General features: G+C 34.6%; 2 protein-coding genes across 5 annotated transcripts in view; one reads left to right on the top strand and one right to left on the bottom strand.

Annotated features, from left to right (window-relative positions):
• Positions 1-11,861, top strand: part of LOC106465734 (nitric oxide synthase, inducible-like) — a 27,185-nt gene extending 15,324 nt beyond the window's left edge. Inside the window, exons 16-21 of the mRNA XM_022393646.1 lie at positions 4,089-4,252; positions 5,060-5,270; positions 5,917-6,001; positions 7,199-7,499; positions 9,565-9,747; positions 10,347-11,861. Of these exons, the coding sequence (XP_022249354.1) occupies positions 4,089-4,252; positions 5,060-5,270; positions 5,917-6,001; positions 7,199-7,499; positions 9,565-9,747; positions 10,347-10,394 (992 nt within the window). The 3' untranslated portion in view covers positions 10,395-11,861. The remainder of the gene's footprint in view (positions 1-4,088; positions 4,253-5,059; positions 5,271-5,916; positions 6,002-7,198; positions 7,500-9,564; positions 9,748-10,346) is intronic.
• Positions 5,300-17,368, bottom strand: part of LOC106465737 (ubiquitin-conjugating enzyme E2 L3-like) — a 37,304-nt gene continuing 25,235 nt past the window's right edge. The window contains exons 5-6 of one of the 4 annotated variants that reach the window (XR_002612043.1): positions 14,570-14,764; positions 5,300-5,500 (exon numbers count right to left, since the gene is read on the bottom strand). The gene's annotated coding sequence lies outside the window, so the exon portion shown is untranslated. Of the gene's footprint in view, positions 5,501-9,617; positions 9,722-14,280; positions 14,765-17,368 lie in introns of those variants that run through there. The other 3 variants (XR_002612042.1, XM_013925975.2, XM_022393647.1) reach the window with 3 other exon arrangements.

Genomic DNA, 17,368 nt, shown 5'->3' with positions numbered 1-17,368 from the left:
CTTTTGCAACATCTCAACCAACAATTGGTCCAGATATCAACGCTATTTTCAAGTTTTGAGCAAATACACTTAGCACTGTCAAACCAAGATCAAAACATGGTCATCTCGGGCAGTAGTTTTTCGGCGTCTACCAGTAGACTTTCTTGGAACAACGTTTCCTGTAGTAGTATGACGTTTCAGGATTCTGGATACAGTACACTGGGGACACACTACTGTTCTGGCAATGTCCGTTTGCTTCATACCATTTCTGGACAGTCGAACAGTTTGACACCCTATAACTTCCGGCACGTGACAAGGCATGACTCTAAACCAAGTACAGAGAAATTGCCTGAACAAAGCGTTGATCTGTTTCGACAAAGATTATAACAAAAGCACACCCTTTTATACACAATAGATGTGTATGTGTGTTTTGACGAACAACTACGCAAAATAACTTATACAGACCAGAATAACAACTCGTACATGTTTGTCCGATCATACGGTACCTTCTCTATTACTACTCGGGCACTTACTGAATAACTACTCCATGCATGTAGATAACATCATCAATATAAAACAGTATGCAAACATTTTAGCCAAGACTGTATGTTCCACCATCAATAAAATTATTCATTGTGCTTATACATCGTCGTTTGCAAACCTATTATTATATGAACATAATGTTCTTCCTTACTGAAGTATCATTCCAGTCTAGTGATTAGCGCATCTATCTCCTGAACATATCTGGTAGGGTTTGAATACCAACTAAATGTAACACTAGTAATTCGTATATAATAAAAAGTAAACTTGGTTATGGGAATGTACAGTTACAATAAACACCATCCTACTGTTTGTAAGTACATAAAACAAAGTAATTAAATAGATCAGAATTTTAGAACTCTGTAATCCAAGTGTTTGCTAAAATTTGACCTTTCTTAATCAGGGATGAACTGGGAAGTCATCAAAAGTCAGAATAAATGATGAAAATTAATTTTATGTCAACGAACATTTAAATATTTAAAGAACAAAGAGGTTAGTAACATTTGTTGACAGAAACAAAAAGTTAAAAACCCGGAAGTTAAGCAGTTGACCTTACAAATATTTTATAGCAGTACGTTTGTATGGAACATCGTAATAAATTTTTATATCCTCAACTAGTGTTCGAACAAAAATCTAAACTTCAAAGTTCGGTAATTGAAATAAACATTAAGCCTAAAATTCGTTATAAAAATCGTACTACATTGCTAACTTTTTTCTGCCATTCCTCTTGTTAGTACATGGTGTTTCAAATCACAGGCTTTTCGAGATATCACACAGAAAATTGATCTAAAATGCTATGTTTTCACGCTTCTGATTTTAAACCTGTAACGAACTAACTAAGAGAAATGTGTAGAAAAACACCTGTGGTCTATTGTTGTTTTTATTTCAGTTATTAGGCCTATTAGTTTCATTGCTCACTTCCTTTCGTTGTATAACGCTGTAACATGACATGTTTCGTTCTAAATATAAAATAAAATTTGGATAGCTTTTTGTCTGCTATTATGCCCAACTCAGCTAGCGAGTTCTGTTATTAAAATCTCCGGTGGCTCAGCGGTAAGCCTGAGGGCTTATAACATAAAAATCGGGTTTCAATACCCAAGATAGGCAAAGCACTAATAGCCCAATGTGCAGATTTCTGCTTAACAACGAAAGAACAACTTTTGTTAAACTTAGGCTAGGAATTTTGAGCCGTTAAGAATGATATGTAAGAATAAATTAAAAAAAAATTCTCATCGGATCTGAAATCAGCAGTGAAGAAATTAATAGAATTTAGAAAAAAAACACATTCGCAGTCTAGTGTTTTCTTCTTATTATTTTTTCAACATTTAACACAATAAGATAAACAATAATATATCAATAATACTTTAATACTTATTTAAATGTTACAAAGGAAGCGTAATGACTTTACAGTCATTTAATGAAAAGAAAGACATTTGGAGCAACTCAGTCATTAAAATGTTTGTTTTTTGACTTGTTTTGATAAACCTTTTCATTAACCACTAGCTGCTACATAAGAGTACTTGTGTACTCTAGTAGTACACATATAAGCAATGTAATTCCTTCATCAAATGTACCACTGTCATATTGTGTTTTTGGGTCATATCTTTGTACTACTGTGCTTTGTATTAGTATTAGTTAATTTCATGAACTTTGAAGAAACCCTTGTCTGGTTTTTATTTCATTCATCAGTTGTTCTGTAGTTCTTTGGATCCTCCTGATGGCTCAGCAGTAGAAATTAAGGCCAATAACGCGCAGATAGCCTACGGTGTAGTTTTGCGCATAGGAAATTTATGCAAAAAACAATATGTTTCGACTTTATTGAGTCCTATGGAAAATGGTAAGTTTTTCCCTGCTTGTAAATAGCCATTATCTGCCCTAAGCTTTTTATCGTGCTCTGTCGTTGCGTTCTCTTTGATGTATTTCCTGTTTGGCAATTTAAGTCTTCATTTAAGCCACACTATTCATTTCTTGCTATTAAAAGTAATAATAATAATCAATGATTAATGTTAAAATTAATAAGTAATAATTTAATTTAGTTGACACCATAACAGTTGTTGTTGTTCATGTAATTTGACAATATAAACAGTCTCAAATACTACTGTGTCTGTCGTATCCCAACCCAATGAGCCCTGATATTGGACGATTGTTTGTTTGTTTTTTAATTTCGCGCAAAGCTACACGAGGGCTATCTGCGCTAGCCGTCCCTAATTTAGCACTGTAAGACTAGAGGGAAGGCAGCTAGTCATCACCACCCACCGCCAACTCTAACACTTCACCAACTTAATTTAACTCACACCATAACATCATGCAATTTAATAATAATATATATTGTATATAGCTTCTCACTAAATACTGTGTCTATCGTATCCTGAGCCCTGGTATTTAACAAAAGGCCACGCCGATAATGAATATACTAGATATGGCGTGTTTGATAAAATATTATACATTCTCACGAGTTCTTAGAAAATAAAGAGCATCTGATCTTTCGCGGTTAGGGTGGTTTTCATTTGGACCTTCTTGGGCTTTTGCTGTGGAAACTTGAGACCTCTAGGTTGATTCACCCTTTGTAACCCTCTTCAAAAGGATCGATGTAGTACAGCTGATGCTGTTTCAATGAATTTTTGTTGCTGTTGTTTTTTTAAATTAGAATGGGATCTTCAAAAGAACATTACAATTTTTAGAAAATGAAAACAATCAATTCAAAAGACAACCATGAAAATTTCACCGAACACTGGAACTAAGAAAAAATGTTAGATTTTCAAACCTATCTACATCATATATTTTGTAGCAATATATAAGCTTAATTACAGATACGTGCATCCACATTTTGTACTTTTAGCCTTCCTGAATGATAGTTACTTTAACATGTAGACCTATTAAACAATTGTTTCTTTTTAATTTAATCTATAAAATAGATCTTATTATTTATTATAATAATGTTATAAGATTTATTATATAATATTTAATGTATAATATACAATATAGCATATGAATCGGAAATGGCAGGAATTTTAGATTTGCAAATTTTTCTTGTTATTTAAAAAGTGGAAAGAACAGATGCTGCTTGAATCAAATTGAACTGGTCGTTATTTCTAGAAGAACCTCTTATAATATAGTTGCAGATGAAATAGTATTAAAATCATCTTATTTGCATTTCGTACTTGGTGTTGAAAATAATAAGAAAAAAGATATGCTGTAATAAATAATGATAAGGGGGGAGGGAAAGCTCGACACCGCCGTTTACTTCCCTGTGGTCGGTGGTTCTAAATTAGGAATGGTATATTTACAAACGTGCTGCGACAGGACTCCATAATTGGAAGGAGGCGGACCTGTACTTTGGCTGGTGCTAAACTCCGCTAGTGTAAAATTCAAATTTAAATTTTTTTGCCGAGGCTTGAATTATTGATGCTGCTGAAAATATAGTGAGTTTTAAAATAAAGCAAATAAAATAAGTTACTTAGTTGCAATACTTACCACATTAGCGCATATAAAATTCTATGTATATGTTTCAACAATAGAGTTATGAGTCATAACTGGATTAACATAAAGTAATTGAAACTATATTTCAGTTGATAGATGGCAGCCCTACCAACGACTTCCCCCGTCTACCTTACGCACAGCCCTATCCAGATATTTAGACATCACGACACCGCCTAGTATTAGGGTATTGAAACTACTTTCAGCTATGGCTACAAACAAAGAAGACCAAAACAGGCTTGGAGTACTTTGTGAAGTGAGATTGTTAGTTTTACTGTTGCTAAAAGCAACTTATTTGTAGGTATAAAATGTAGATTTGCTTTTCTTAAAAATAAAACCTTTATTTCGCTTGGTACTAGCTTCAAGTGCCTTTTTTGGTATAACACGTACTTATTTTACCTTATTTTTCTTCTTACTTATTGGAAGTAGTGTTATAGAAATATTACTAACGAGCAATAAATGTTTTGTTTTCAAAACTGAACTCTATGTACCTAAAGCCCCAGTGGCACAGCGGTATGTCTGCGGACTTACAACGCTAGAATCCGGGCACAGATAGTCCATTGTGTAGCTTTGTGCTTAACTACAAACAAACAATGTACTTCAAATAATTTAATTCCTATAGGTTTCTGAAAAGTAACATGTCAATTTTTACTTGTAATTACAAATAAATAAATGTGTTTATGGTCAGCATAAAGTAATGGGATTCAACTGATTTCGGTCTAATTCAGTGACATGTGGCAACTCCTGTTACTCTGTTTTTCGCCAAAATTTATAATTTTGATAATTAAGGAAAAAATTAGATAAACAGACATAAGAACATGATATACAATGTAGTTCTTAAAATATATGTTTATATAAATGTCTGTTACCAAGAAAAAGTATTAGTCACAATATAAGTATGGTAAAATGCATGCTGTAAATCTAGGGGTTTAGCAAATAATTGACTTTTGAAATGTTAAATAGATGAACGCATTGGTTGTATAAGATTTTTTTCTATTAATAATTTTTGCTGGGAGGAGTTCCGTTTGCAAGAAAGCATTGATAAATCAGAGTTTTGTCTCAGGACGTGAAAGAATACGAATCGTGGAAGAAGTTTAAATATCCAACGTTCGCCGATGTCCTTGAAGAGTTTCCATCTATTCACATGACTACCGTCTTCTTGCTGACTCAACTACCATTACTGCAGCCTCGTTACTACAGCATTAGCAGCTCACCAGCATTTGCAAAGAGTGAAATTCACCTCACGGTGTCACTGGTTAAGTTTCGGACAAAAGGTACAGAAAATATATATACATATCTTTAGTAATATTTTTACACAATTTCAGTTTATTTCATAGAAATATTTCACAAACTAAAATTTTGTAGAGTCAGTATACTATACATGATGTACATACTTACGTGTTAGTCCTATGGATTTTATGAAGGTTTATAACGTTAAACATCGGGTTCGAGACTCGTGGTGGGCACAGGAAAAATTGTGTAATTTTGCGCTTAACAAACAAACCTATGGATTATAAAAGACCGAGTATAGTTTCAGTTATTTTACTAAAAATTTCAAATATCATAAGATAACTGGATAAGCGACACGAAGAATAACTGCTTTCAATTTAACACTGCATAGTCTACCGTCACTGTGAATGAGTTCTGTTTCCTGTAAGCCTAACTTAAAGCAATACAGTCTCCAAACAAAATGTATGTCTGTATAACAAACGGAGACAAATCTTGTTATAAAAATTACAACGAAACACAATTAGGTGAATATTCAGAGAGTTTAGTTGTTGTAAACTATCTCACCTATTTAATTAGAAAACGGATAATAACGAAAATATTGTGGTGGAACTAACTGACAGAAGACTCAAAACAATTATATTTAGAGCAAGAAGTTTATCTGATCTGTGATTATTTGTCTGTTACTTCTAGACGGAAAAGGGCCAGTTCGTGTGGGCGTCTGCACATCCTATCTGGATAGTCTTCCAGAACAAGAAACTCCTTGTTTTATCAGAAAGTAAGTTTGTCATTTAAAAGAGGATAGCAAGTCTGAGAATTGCAGGCTAATACAAGAAGATAGAGAAACAAATGTGAATACTTTCCATACTGTATAGACAAATCATAAATCGACAAAATTGTTTCGAATACTTTAATATTGATACTTTAAACAAGAAGATTGTTTAAAGGCGTACAAATAAAAATGAAAAACCTTTAAGCAGTGCCCAAATTGATGGGGAACCGAGGTGAATTGGATTCCCCAGGTTAACAGAAAGAAGAAACCGAAACTCTGACTATCTAATTCCTAATTGTGAAAACATGCATCTGTGAATAAATTTTAGTAGATCCTCTAGTTAACTTTTTTTTTAAACTCGAGTGCTGCCTTTAAGGCTTATTTTTGAGGCCTGACATGTCCTGGTGGTTAGGAAACTCGACTAGCAGACTGCGGTTCGCGGGTTTGAATCCCATCACCGAACATGCTCGCCCTTTCAGCATTAGGGGCGTTATAATGTGTCGATCAATCCCTCTGTTCATTGGTAAAAGAGTAACCCAAGTGTTGACTAGCTGACTTCCCTCTAGTCCAGTGGTCGGCAACCTATGACCCGCGGCAATAATTTGGCTGACCCGCCAAGAGTTGGCTTCACCATTGCAACCCGTAAGGACACAATCATTATATGATTATCACTGACCCAACACAATGCTAAATTTAAAAAAATAAAATAAAAATAATTGACCCGCGATCAAAAAAAAGGTTGCCGACCACTGCTCTAATCTATCATTTCAAAATTAGGGCGGTTAGCGCAGATAGCTCTCGAGTAGCTTTGCGCAAAATTCAACAAAAACAAACAAACAAAACTGACTAAGCTGTATAGAAAGTGAGTATCGTTGAAACTATTGAAAGTAACGCCGCATCGTCATAAGCCATCTCCGGTCTCGTGCATGTGGCTCTAAAACTCTACCAACAAATACGTTTCTGTTTGTTTTTCCAAAGAATTTTAAATCTACCATTTTCTCACATCTTTATTCCATTGTAGCTGTGTACGTATAGAATAAGTGGTGCATTGAGTCTTTACATTAAGTTAATTATGGGATATCTGTAGAGATTCTTCCAGATTTAAGGAAAAGGATGCACCTGTACCTTTAAGATAAGATAAAACATGTTTGAAGATTCACCGCAGTTAAATAGTTTTTTTTTTTTTTTTATTTATATTTCCAGTGCTCAAAATTTTCACATGCCTGCTGACAGATCTCTCCCTATCATCATGGTTGGCGCAGGCAGCGGCATCGCCCCTTTCAGGAGCTTCTGGCAACAGCGAGAAATGGAGATCCAGGTGCAAGAAAAGAAAGAATTAAATAACAACGAAGTGCCTCTTAATTGTGGCAAGATGGTATTGATCTTCGGTTGTAGACAGTTTGGTGTAGACTCAATTTACGAGAATGAGACATCCCGATTAGTTAGTAAAGGTGTTTTACATAAGGTCTACTATGCATTGTCAAGAGAACCTGGTCATAAAAAGGTTAGTTTTAACTTTATCAGCAGATAGTATTTTTAGAAAGACGAAATGCTCAAGTCCAACTATAGTGTATTTCCAAAGTTTTCCAATTAGTTGTATTTTCAAGGAGATGCGAAGTTTGTCTTGAGTCTTGACCTAAAAGTTCATGGCTTACTTTCTTATGAGTGTTAATTACTGTCCATTTCAAAGACATATTACAAGAGTTTTGGCCATTTTATTCTCTGCTTTGCTTGTTACTTCATTTTAGAGAGGACAAAGATGAATAATGGTGTACAATTAAGTATAATGGAAACATAACTTTATCAATCATTGTCTCCCTCATATTTTGAAAGTTGCGGCAAGGTAATTGTTTGTAATTTTTCGTTAAAGATATAACATTAAATACATTAGTCTCAGAAACAACGTGCATGCATGTCGGGGCGCGTGACTATAACTTATCTCTTTCTAATCACAGGGGAAGCAAGAAATGTAGTTACCAAACAAATATAAGAAAAGTGTATTTAAAACAGTTTTAAAATGAGTGTTAATAATAGACAACGCAAAATGTTTTCAGTGACATCAAGGACTGTATATTTTGATATTAGAATAATAATTTATGTATTGGCTATAATACTAGACATTTAAGCTACTGTCTGTAACTCTAGGTAAGGAAAACAAGAGTTCTTTTTTTTGCTTTTTTACATAGGCTATTTATGGCTTGTTTTTTTTTAGAACAAAGCTACATTGGACTATCTGCTGTGTTCACCGAGGGAAATTGAACCCTGAAATTTAGTGTTGTAATTCTGTAGACTTACCGCTGTCCCACCGAACGACTATTTATAACTAGTTTTGTTAGTTCGTTTGTAATTAAGCACAAAGTTAAACAATGGGCTATCTGTGCAGTGCCCACCACGGGTATCGAAACCTGGTTTTTAGCATTGCAAGTCCACAGACAAACCACTGAGCCACTGGGGGGCATTTATTGATAATGGAAAAAAAAAAATGCGTGAAGGAACATATGGTGAATGTGTATATCCTAACAATTAGGTAATGAATTATTCAAATAAATTTACTGTATTTTAATCAAGCCGAACACTTGTCTTCATCATGAATGACAAGTAAGTGAGGATTTGTTACGATGGGAAATAATAATTAGAAGGGTGTATACAAGGCAAATCCTACCAATGTGCACTCGCTAAATCTCAAAATTCTGGCTACATCCCTGCTGTCAAATACGTTTCTCTTGGTTTTAAATGGGCAACGTACTGAGCACACCAAATCATTTTGATAATATAAGGTAAAAATTAAAACTATAATTTCTTGGTAATTGTTATGATAGGATCATAAGTAAACCTCTTGTAATATGTACACCAGACACTGATAAATAATCTAAGGATATTCGAGAACATTCTAGTATTTAGCTCTTTTATTGACAAATGCAGCTCGTCACTTAGTTGTACGATGTTTTATATCGTATTTTTTCTAGGACGGCACTGTAACTTTAAAGGCAGTCGCGACTTGCAAGTTATCGTGTATTAACTCAATAACCACAGGAAAAATAAAAACAAATTTTAAGTAAAGTTGGCAACACTGGCGTAGCAATGTAATCTTTTCCACTAGAGAAAAAAATACAAATACCTGCAAGTTTGAAACTTTCTATTCTTAGAGAAATGTAATAAAGCTTCGAACGTACAAATATTTTAAATGGTGAGATGAGTTTTCTTGGGACCGGGTTATGGCAATTAATGCTACCTCCCCCCCCCCCCTCAATCGCATAAGTTGCATGACGGGGCAGCTGTAACATGTCGGGTTATGGCAATTAATACTACCCACCCCCCTTAATCGCATAATTTGCATGACGGGGCAGCTGTAACTAGTTCGCATTATCATACATTGGTTATAAGATGTGCCTATTAATTCTCGGCATGACCTGGGTGTGTCACCTTGACTAACATTTCCGTCTCTTCTATGTACGCTTTATTATTCACTACTGAAAGAGTAAGAATACGTGTAACCCAAGAATGGCTGTGCTTGTACCTTTAGAAAACGGAATATTTCATAACCTGAAGAGTAAAATTTTTTGAAACAGAAATACGTTCAGGATGTTCTAAAGGAAAAGAAAAAGATGGTGATCAAGTTCCTGTCGTTAGGTGGTCACGTGTACGTTTGTGGCGATGCAGTTATGGCGGACGGTGTTAGAAAGGCAGTGAAGGATATTCTTCGCAGCACAATGTCAGAAGAGGACTCTGAAAAGAAATTCGAAGAACTTCTGGTAATTTTCTTGTCCTTCATGTTTCTTATTATTATGATTATTTTAAAACATAATTGTTTTTGAGCTTATAATTGATAGAGCTTCAAACAATTATGATATACACATTAACCCTGTACATTGTCAAGAGATATTAAGTGTGTCGAATTTCGAGCTTTAACAAATCATTGCATTTAAATTTGGAGGAACTCGATTCCTAGCAGTGATGGAGCCAACAGTATACAGTTATTGTTTGTTGGTTTACTCATAATGAAGTTTAACACATTTTTGAGTGTTGTACTCTTTGAGGGATTCACAGTGTATCAGAAATAATTGCACAGTTAAAGGGGGAGGGGGAGTCACCCTGTATTGCTGTTCAAGATGGTCATTATAGATTGAGTAAACTGTGGTGTAACATTGTTTAGTGGAACTGCATAGGAAGTTGTCCGAGGTAGATGTAATGTAAAATTGTCTGGGGAAATTACCTGTGGTGCTGATGAGGATTGAGAGATATATTGTACTGTAGTAGAGATTCTGCCTAACCAAAAAATTCACATACATAATTCAATATTGATTACTACTGAGCTTTTTGTGTGTATTCTAAGTCGATTTTATTTTCACAGGATAAAGGTTTATACCATGAAGACGTGTTTGGAGTTCTTCACATCTAAAACAAGTAAATATGAAGTTATATAAGAATTCTACTGAGATATTTTAATACATTATTAATGCCTCATAATGTTTTCCCTTATTTTAGTAAACTTAAATATTATTTTGTAATGTTCAAAATCACGTTTTCTCTTGTGTATTCATTGTTCTATGACATATTGAGCAAAATGGATTTCCTCAAAAGAAAATGTTATGTAAAAAAAGAGGGGAATCAATTGACTAAAGCCCTCCACTGATAGGAGGGTAACACACCTCTATGCGCACTAACTCCCTCTATGCATTTGCACTCGTAAATCTTCATTCTTTGATGAGGCAAATAAGAAAATGCGCACCGAAAGTGGGAAGGATGGATGGAAATTTGTACGTAGGTATCTATCAAAAATACATTTTCAGGTAAGGAAAATGTTAACTTCGCAGACAATAACTCACTTTCTAACACAGATTAGCTAGAATCCCACGTTTATATTGTGGAGGAACCAATGCAATACCTGTCTAGACGAACACCCTTGAGAAAGTGTCTGAATGATGGCCATGGGGTATGACACCCGTGGGAAAATGCATCTCTTCTTGTCCAGGAAACAGTCTTTGCCTGTATAGGTAAAAGGAAAAGACATTGAAGCAAAATTTATGTCACAGGGATGTGCGTAATTGGTACATGGGCATCCGAGTACATTCACACAACAAATCAGACAGCCAGTATGTGTAGTGTGGCTGGGGCTTGTTCAAACTGTACCTTGTATGCTCACCTCAACTCTACCATCAGACTCAATGGGTCAAAATTAACTGTGGGAGGAGGGCACTTGTGATAAGTATCTTTTCTCACCTCAACTCTACAGTCAGATTCAATAGGACTGACTACAGATGCAGGAGGAGGCCACATTTGTTATGTAAGTAAGGACCACAATTGAGTATGGTCATCTTGACTCTACCAGACAGACGGTGGCTGGAAGACGAAAACATGTGAGATATAAATATTTATTGGTTTTTGTATATAGTGCTCACATTTACTCAACAGAACAGATTTTATGAGATGGACTATTTGCAGGAGAAGGGCACTGTAATATGCAACATCAGTTCATATGTAGCACATGCACACCTCAACTCTAATGAACAGGATCAGGCTGCAGGAGGAGGGCACACATGACATTAGTGATGTATCAGAGTTATATGTGAGGTGACTCACACTACTCCAACAGTGTTACCACTGCCCCACTTCTCACTGTATTATTATTTCTTGTTCTAGCCCCAGCAGTTAGGCCCCCAGTCAGTGAGGATTCTCCAAGGTCCACCCCAGTGGCTAGAAACTAGTAAGTGACAAGGGTCTCACAGACTCCATGAATAGAAGGAGGTGAAATCATGTTGGGGAGGATGGGAAAAGGTGCCCAGATCATCACTGATCCTTCAGTCTGGAGACAGTGGGTGACCACAAAACCTATTTTTAAAAGCCAGCAAGTGTAAGCCAGAGAAGTGGGCATAAACATATCTCTGGTGCTGGCTTTTTTTCCATCATAGTCCATGGAATGGGTACAGTCTGAAACAGACTATAAGTTGAATTGTAAATAGGCGATTTTTTAATCAGCACTGTAAAACAATAATGATGAAATTAATACAAATCCAAAACATTACGAAGAGACTCAAAATCAAAATTAATTTTTTCATTACCAGTCCTTGTTGTCATCAGAAAAACTCATAACAGATAATGTCTGTGGCCATAGCATCCAAACATTTTGGGGATATTCCATATATACCACGAGCATACTTCAAGTGGCCTTGCAGAACACCCCATCTCATAGTAGATAGTATGAGCACTTTCCATTATCCTGGCTTGATATGGAATTTGGTAAGTATACCCTGGGAGGCAATACTAGCCACCTAGTGGGATCCTATGTAATGAAAAAGGATTTCTGAAAGAGAAATAGTACATATTCTTCTAAAAGACAGTAGAGTGGTTGGAGAATGGCGACCCATGGAAGCCAAAAACCATCAGGAGATGTCGAGAAGGAGATAAATGCCTGCCTGAAGGACTTCTTCCAAGAGCTGTCGAAAAAAAGAGATGTGAGAGAACAAAAAAGGCAAGAAATCAAATGTGAAGAAATGGAAAATAGTCTGTCAGCATCTACATCTCAAGATAAAAATGTCAATGTAGAAATCAACAGACCCATCCCGTAAGTGAAGAAGGGAAAAGGTCCATTGAAAAAGAGGGGTACTGGGATAGAGACAGATGAAGGTGGGACCCTTGAAGGGAGAGGTCCATGATAAGGCCATTGAACAGCCCAACAGTACACAGGAGTAAAGCCTGGTGCAAATGGTCTACAAGAAAGGGAGATAGGAGAGAATTGTAGTGTACCTCCCGAGTGGTCGAAGTCTGAGGAAGAAAGGAATGGTCCTGGGAGAGAAAAAAATAAGTATGTTGAAAGAAGTTGCAAAAGTATCTAAAGAAATAATGGTAATCGTAAGAGGAAACAAGTGATGCGATAAAAACGATACAAAAGTCAGGAAGTCAGCAGTTCAAATGAGCCATGTACCAGATTGTGCAAAACCCCAGTCAGGCAAAAGAATTAGGTGAGAAGGACTGAGGAGAATGAAGGAGCAGAAGAGAGGACACGAGAACAAGCACCTCTTCGTTACAGGAAAGGAGAAAGGCCATGGACAGGGTGATCCAACAAATATGAAAGGCTAAGACAGAATCTGTCAATGGACAGTTAGGGAAGAAAGGTAGTACACAAAATATTGCCAGGAAGAAGGACCAATGATTAAAGACCCACCACAGATGGTTATAGTCAAATACAGTGGAATGACGACAAGAATAGTGGAAAGTCTAGCCAGATAGACAACAGATCTGGCAAATTCCATGCATGAAGGAGGAGTGGGGTATATCCCTCTATGAAGAAGGGAAGTGTGAGAGTGAGAAGTAAGAGAGATGATAACAGGAAGAGTAAGGGGTGGTCCGAAAATCAAGTGAACCATGGCTAAGGCACCAAAAGTAGGGCCCCAAGAAGGAGAGTAGTGTGTACACTTGAGGACCAGAAGGAGGATATGAATAGCAAAGTAGGTATAGAGAGCAAGATAAGACCAGGCCTAGCTGAGAAATCGACAGCCAGAGCTTAAGAATGAGGAGTATACAATTAATAGTTGAAAGCTTTTGAAAGGAAAGCTAAAGAAAACAAAAACCAAAGTTTTCTTAATGAAGCAAGCCTCAATAAATTGAATGCAGACATGAAATTTAAATATGTCTATAGTACAGAGGAAAGGAATGAAGATTCACAAGTGCATATACATAAGGAGGAGTTAGTGCACATGGAAGTCTGTAGCTCTTCTATTGATGGAGGGCTATTTTTGCATGAATATCTTGGAATATGTATTTTTGTAATTTGTTACTTCTAATTCTTTTCTACTCCTATGTGTTCCTTGAACCAGGAAATTATTGCAAAGGTTGTCCACGTGTCAAGTTCAATAAATATTGTAACATCTATTCTGTATTGTTTTGATGGTATCATAGGTCATCTGTGTGTCCAATTTGATAACTGTAGTAAAGTATATTCTTGCTCAAATTGACATATGCAATGTATTGGGAGCTCATCCAGCAAAAACTGTATTAAACTCACCTTCTTTAATATCTATTTTGAATACAAGATTTTTAATAGAAAATCAAAAGATTCATTTTATTAGTTACACATTTGTTAAGAAACATTATGACTCATAATCAATACTTTGCAACAGCACACACACACAAAAATGAAGTGACCCAAGAAAAGAATATATTGGAAATAAATGCAGTGGTAGTTACAAATGAAGCTGCACTGATATTATGTAAGTGAAAAATGTGACTAAAATGATGTGATGCCATCTAATACTGTTTGTAATACACTAAATATAGTAAATAAAATGTGAGTTGTAAAAAAGAATTTATTATAGTATTTTGAAAGTAACATTTCAGTACTACAGAAGAAAAGAATAGTACTTAAAAACAGAATATGAAATAACAGCTCTCAAAATATTGTAAAAAACTGCATGAAATTAACCCTTTCACCGCATAATTAGATATCACTGTCAATCCTCAATCAATGTCATTTCTCCATCAAAAACATCGTAAATTATCAGTATATTTCACTGTATTATGATATATATATGACACATTTTCATTGCATATCTTGATGTTATGGCATCAATAACTTACCTAAATTATGGAAAAAACAGAGAGAAAACACAACAATCAGCTGATATCTCTGTGTGTGGGTGCCTCATATTGTCTGCCAGCTGGTGACCCAGCTGAGGGATTGTTGATACTTGTATTTCCAGCTCACCTTCCCAGATGCTGGCACATTTAGTGTCTGGCAATCGGTTCAAGCTTGTGGAGAGTTGTCACTTTCTGCTGTAAAGGGACAAAATTTTTGATGGCCAACAACAATTAATCTTCTATCGACTATAGTTGCTTTCCATGGTGAAAGGGTTAATCAAGTATTATAAAACACAAAATACATTTCAATAATAATAAAGAGCAGGTGTGAATGCAATGGTCTGATAACCTCAAAACAGAGTAAGACAGAAAAAACTCACTTTAATTCCCAAAACATGAAAAGGTAAAAGGCAAATATATTAAAACCTGTGAAGGAGAGTTCTACAATACCCCACTTGAGCCTAAAACTTACAGTTTCATAACAAAATATCAGTACAAGAAAAGGATGAAGAATAATACTCTTTTATGGTAAAAAAAAACAGGAAAGAGAGAGAGAGAGAGTGATGTTCCTTTAAATGTCTTCTATGTACTACCTTTCTACTATTTTTCTATTACAGGTTTATCTACAAAACAAAAACTACAGTATAAAGATTTTAAAAAGCACTGTGTTTCATTGATTGTTTCATTTTATTGGCTACATTATGACAATATTTGCTTGCCATTCTCTGGCTTTACAACTATATTTTACACTGTCTTAATTATTATTGTATAAAGAAACTACAACACACAAAAAGTGTAAATAACTAGCAAAATTTGTAACTGGACTACATACTGAAAACATACTGACAAAACACTTTTTGAATAAGTAATAAAAAGTTATATTATGCCTGGAATATCACTGGTGCTCACACATATACTTATTCCTTCATTAAAAGAGATGAAATTATGTTGTCAAGTAAAGGTTCTGTAAATATAAGCAATAACTCTAACAATTCTTAACTGTTCAATGGCTTCTGTAACTCATAACAGGATAGTCTTAATAAGAGGAGATACCACTGTTTCATATTAGTGAATTGTGCAGCCCTTTGCTGGTCAGCATCGTACACTATTACTGACAACTGTTCAAACTGGCAGCCTAAAGTAGGAAATTTTTTTTGCAGCTTCAAATTATCCAAATGCCTATATTAAGAAACAAGGATTATATTCTTATTTTTAATTCCAAAAATCTAGAAATATATGTACATTTTTACTGTTACACTCTATAGGCCTATACTGTGGGTAAAATGATTAAATTATGTATTATTTCTATAAATCCTCTGCATATCATCTAGGCCTGATATAGTCCTAATACTATAAAGTATATTAAAGGCATAATTCTAAAAAATTAGTCCAATTTTCAAGACTTGAAATTATTGGGAGAAAAACAGCTGAAGAACTGTGCAAAATCTGTAGAATTTATAAAGTGCACATTGAGGACAAAATAGTTATGAAAATGGTTTAAAAAAATATTTCTAATTCCTAATACTGTGCCTATATTATTGATATCCCAAAGCCTCCACCTCTGGTGTCACCTCAGTGGTTGTTTCCAGTTTCTCACCACACATAAAAATATTCCATTAAATCTTTTTTTATAGAGTCTAAAAATTGCCAATCAAATTGTGAGAAAAAATGTCTTACTTTTAACATAAACTAGCACAAAAAACACTATCATATACATTATATTTCAAGTTGTTTCCAGACAGCAGAAAAAGGAATCATGGTGATCAGTATTGATAAGGATGTGAAACCACAGTGAAAAACTTCAAAAGGTTAGTTTTTTAAGATGTGATTAGAATTTTAGTTAATGTAGTTTCAGTTCTTTCATATAATTTCAAGAAACACATGAACATGAAGTATACACTAATTTGTCCTTAATAACATATGCAAGGGATAAGTCCATTTACATTATATAAACATTTATTATTATTTACAGAGATTAAACTTTATATCAATATAAAATATTTTTGTACATATACATTATTGGTGTAGCATCACATTCAGTGGAAATTCTAATATGAACATGTTGAAACAATAGCACTCCAATAAACACACACAATTCTTTTATATTATACACATTTGATCACTTGGTACCACCAATGAGTTATTGACTCAAAGTGAATGTTCTACAGTGGCATTTCCCCCTATTAAGATTCCTTGCCCATAATGTTATACTGCGACGTTTTTCTTTATGTTCAAATAGGAATTCATCTATGCTTAAGGAGTTATGCAAGTGGGTCAAGATATTCTGGATGAAATCTTTACTTTGTTGGAAAAATTCTGCAAATCATTACATGTATTTACAAACAGCGTATCTAATAATCACACACTACCTCCTGTATAAAAAGCCGCAGACAGGACAATTCTCTTTACTGTACATAAATCACAGTTTTAAGGTTTGTTGTTGTCTGCTACCTATAACCTATAAAGCTTGTCTATGTAATTGTGGGCATAAAAGTGATTATATAACTTTATATTATTTCTATCACCAGTCCAAAAATTATTCTCATAACCATATTGAGAAAACAATCATACTTTAAATTTGTTTTAAACATACATATTTATATATATATACGTTTTTGAATGACTTCATTTAATAAATAAAGTAATTGTAATACTGAAGTTCATTTAGTTATACCATATTACAGTGGTGAGTATACATGCTTCATTCATAAAGAAAACCATAAACACAAAAACTTTGTTTTACTGTGTTTCCAAAGCATTTGGATTCATATTATATATATATATATATATATATATCTA

The sequence above is a fragment of the Limulus polyphemus genome, unplaced genomic scaffold (genome assembly GCF_000517525.1).
Source record: "Limulus polyphemus unplaced genomic scaffold, Limulus_polyphemus-2.1.2 Scaffold2034, whole genome shotgun sequence".
Taxonomy (NCBI): Eukaryota; Metazoa; Arthropoda; class Merostomata; order Xiphosura; family Limulidae; genus Limulus; species Limulus polyphemus.
The sequence above is the reverse complement of the archived record's forward strand: the minus strand, read 5'-3'. Positions and strand labels throughout refer to the sequence as shown.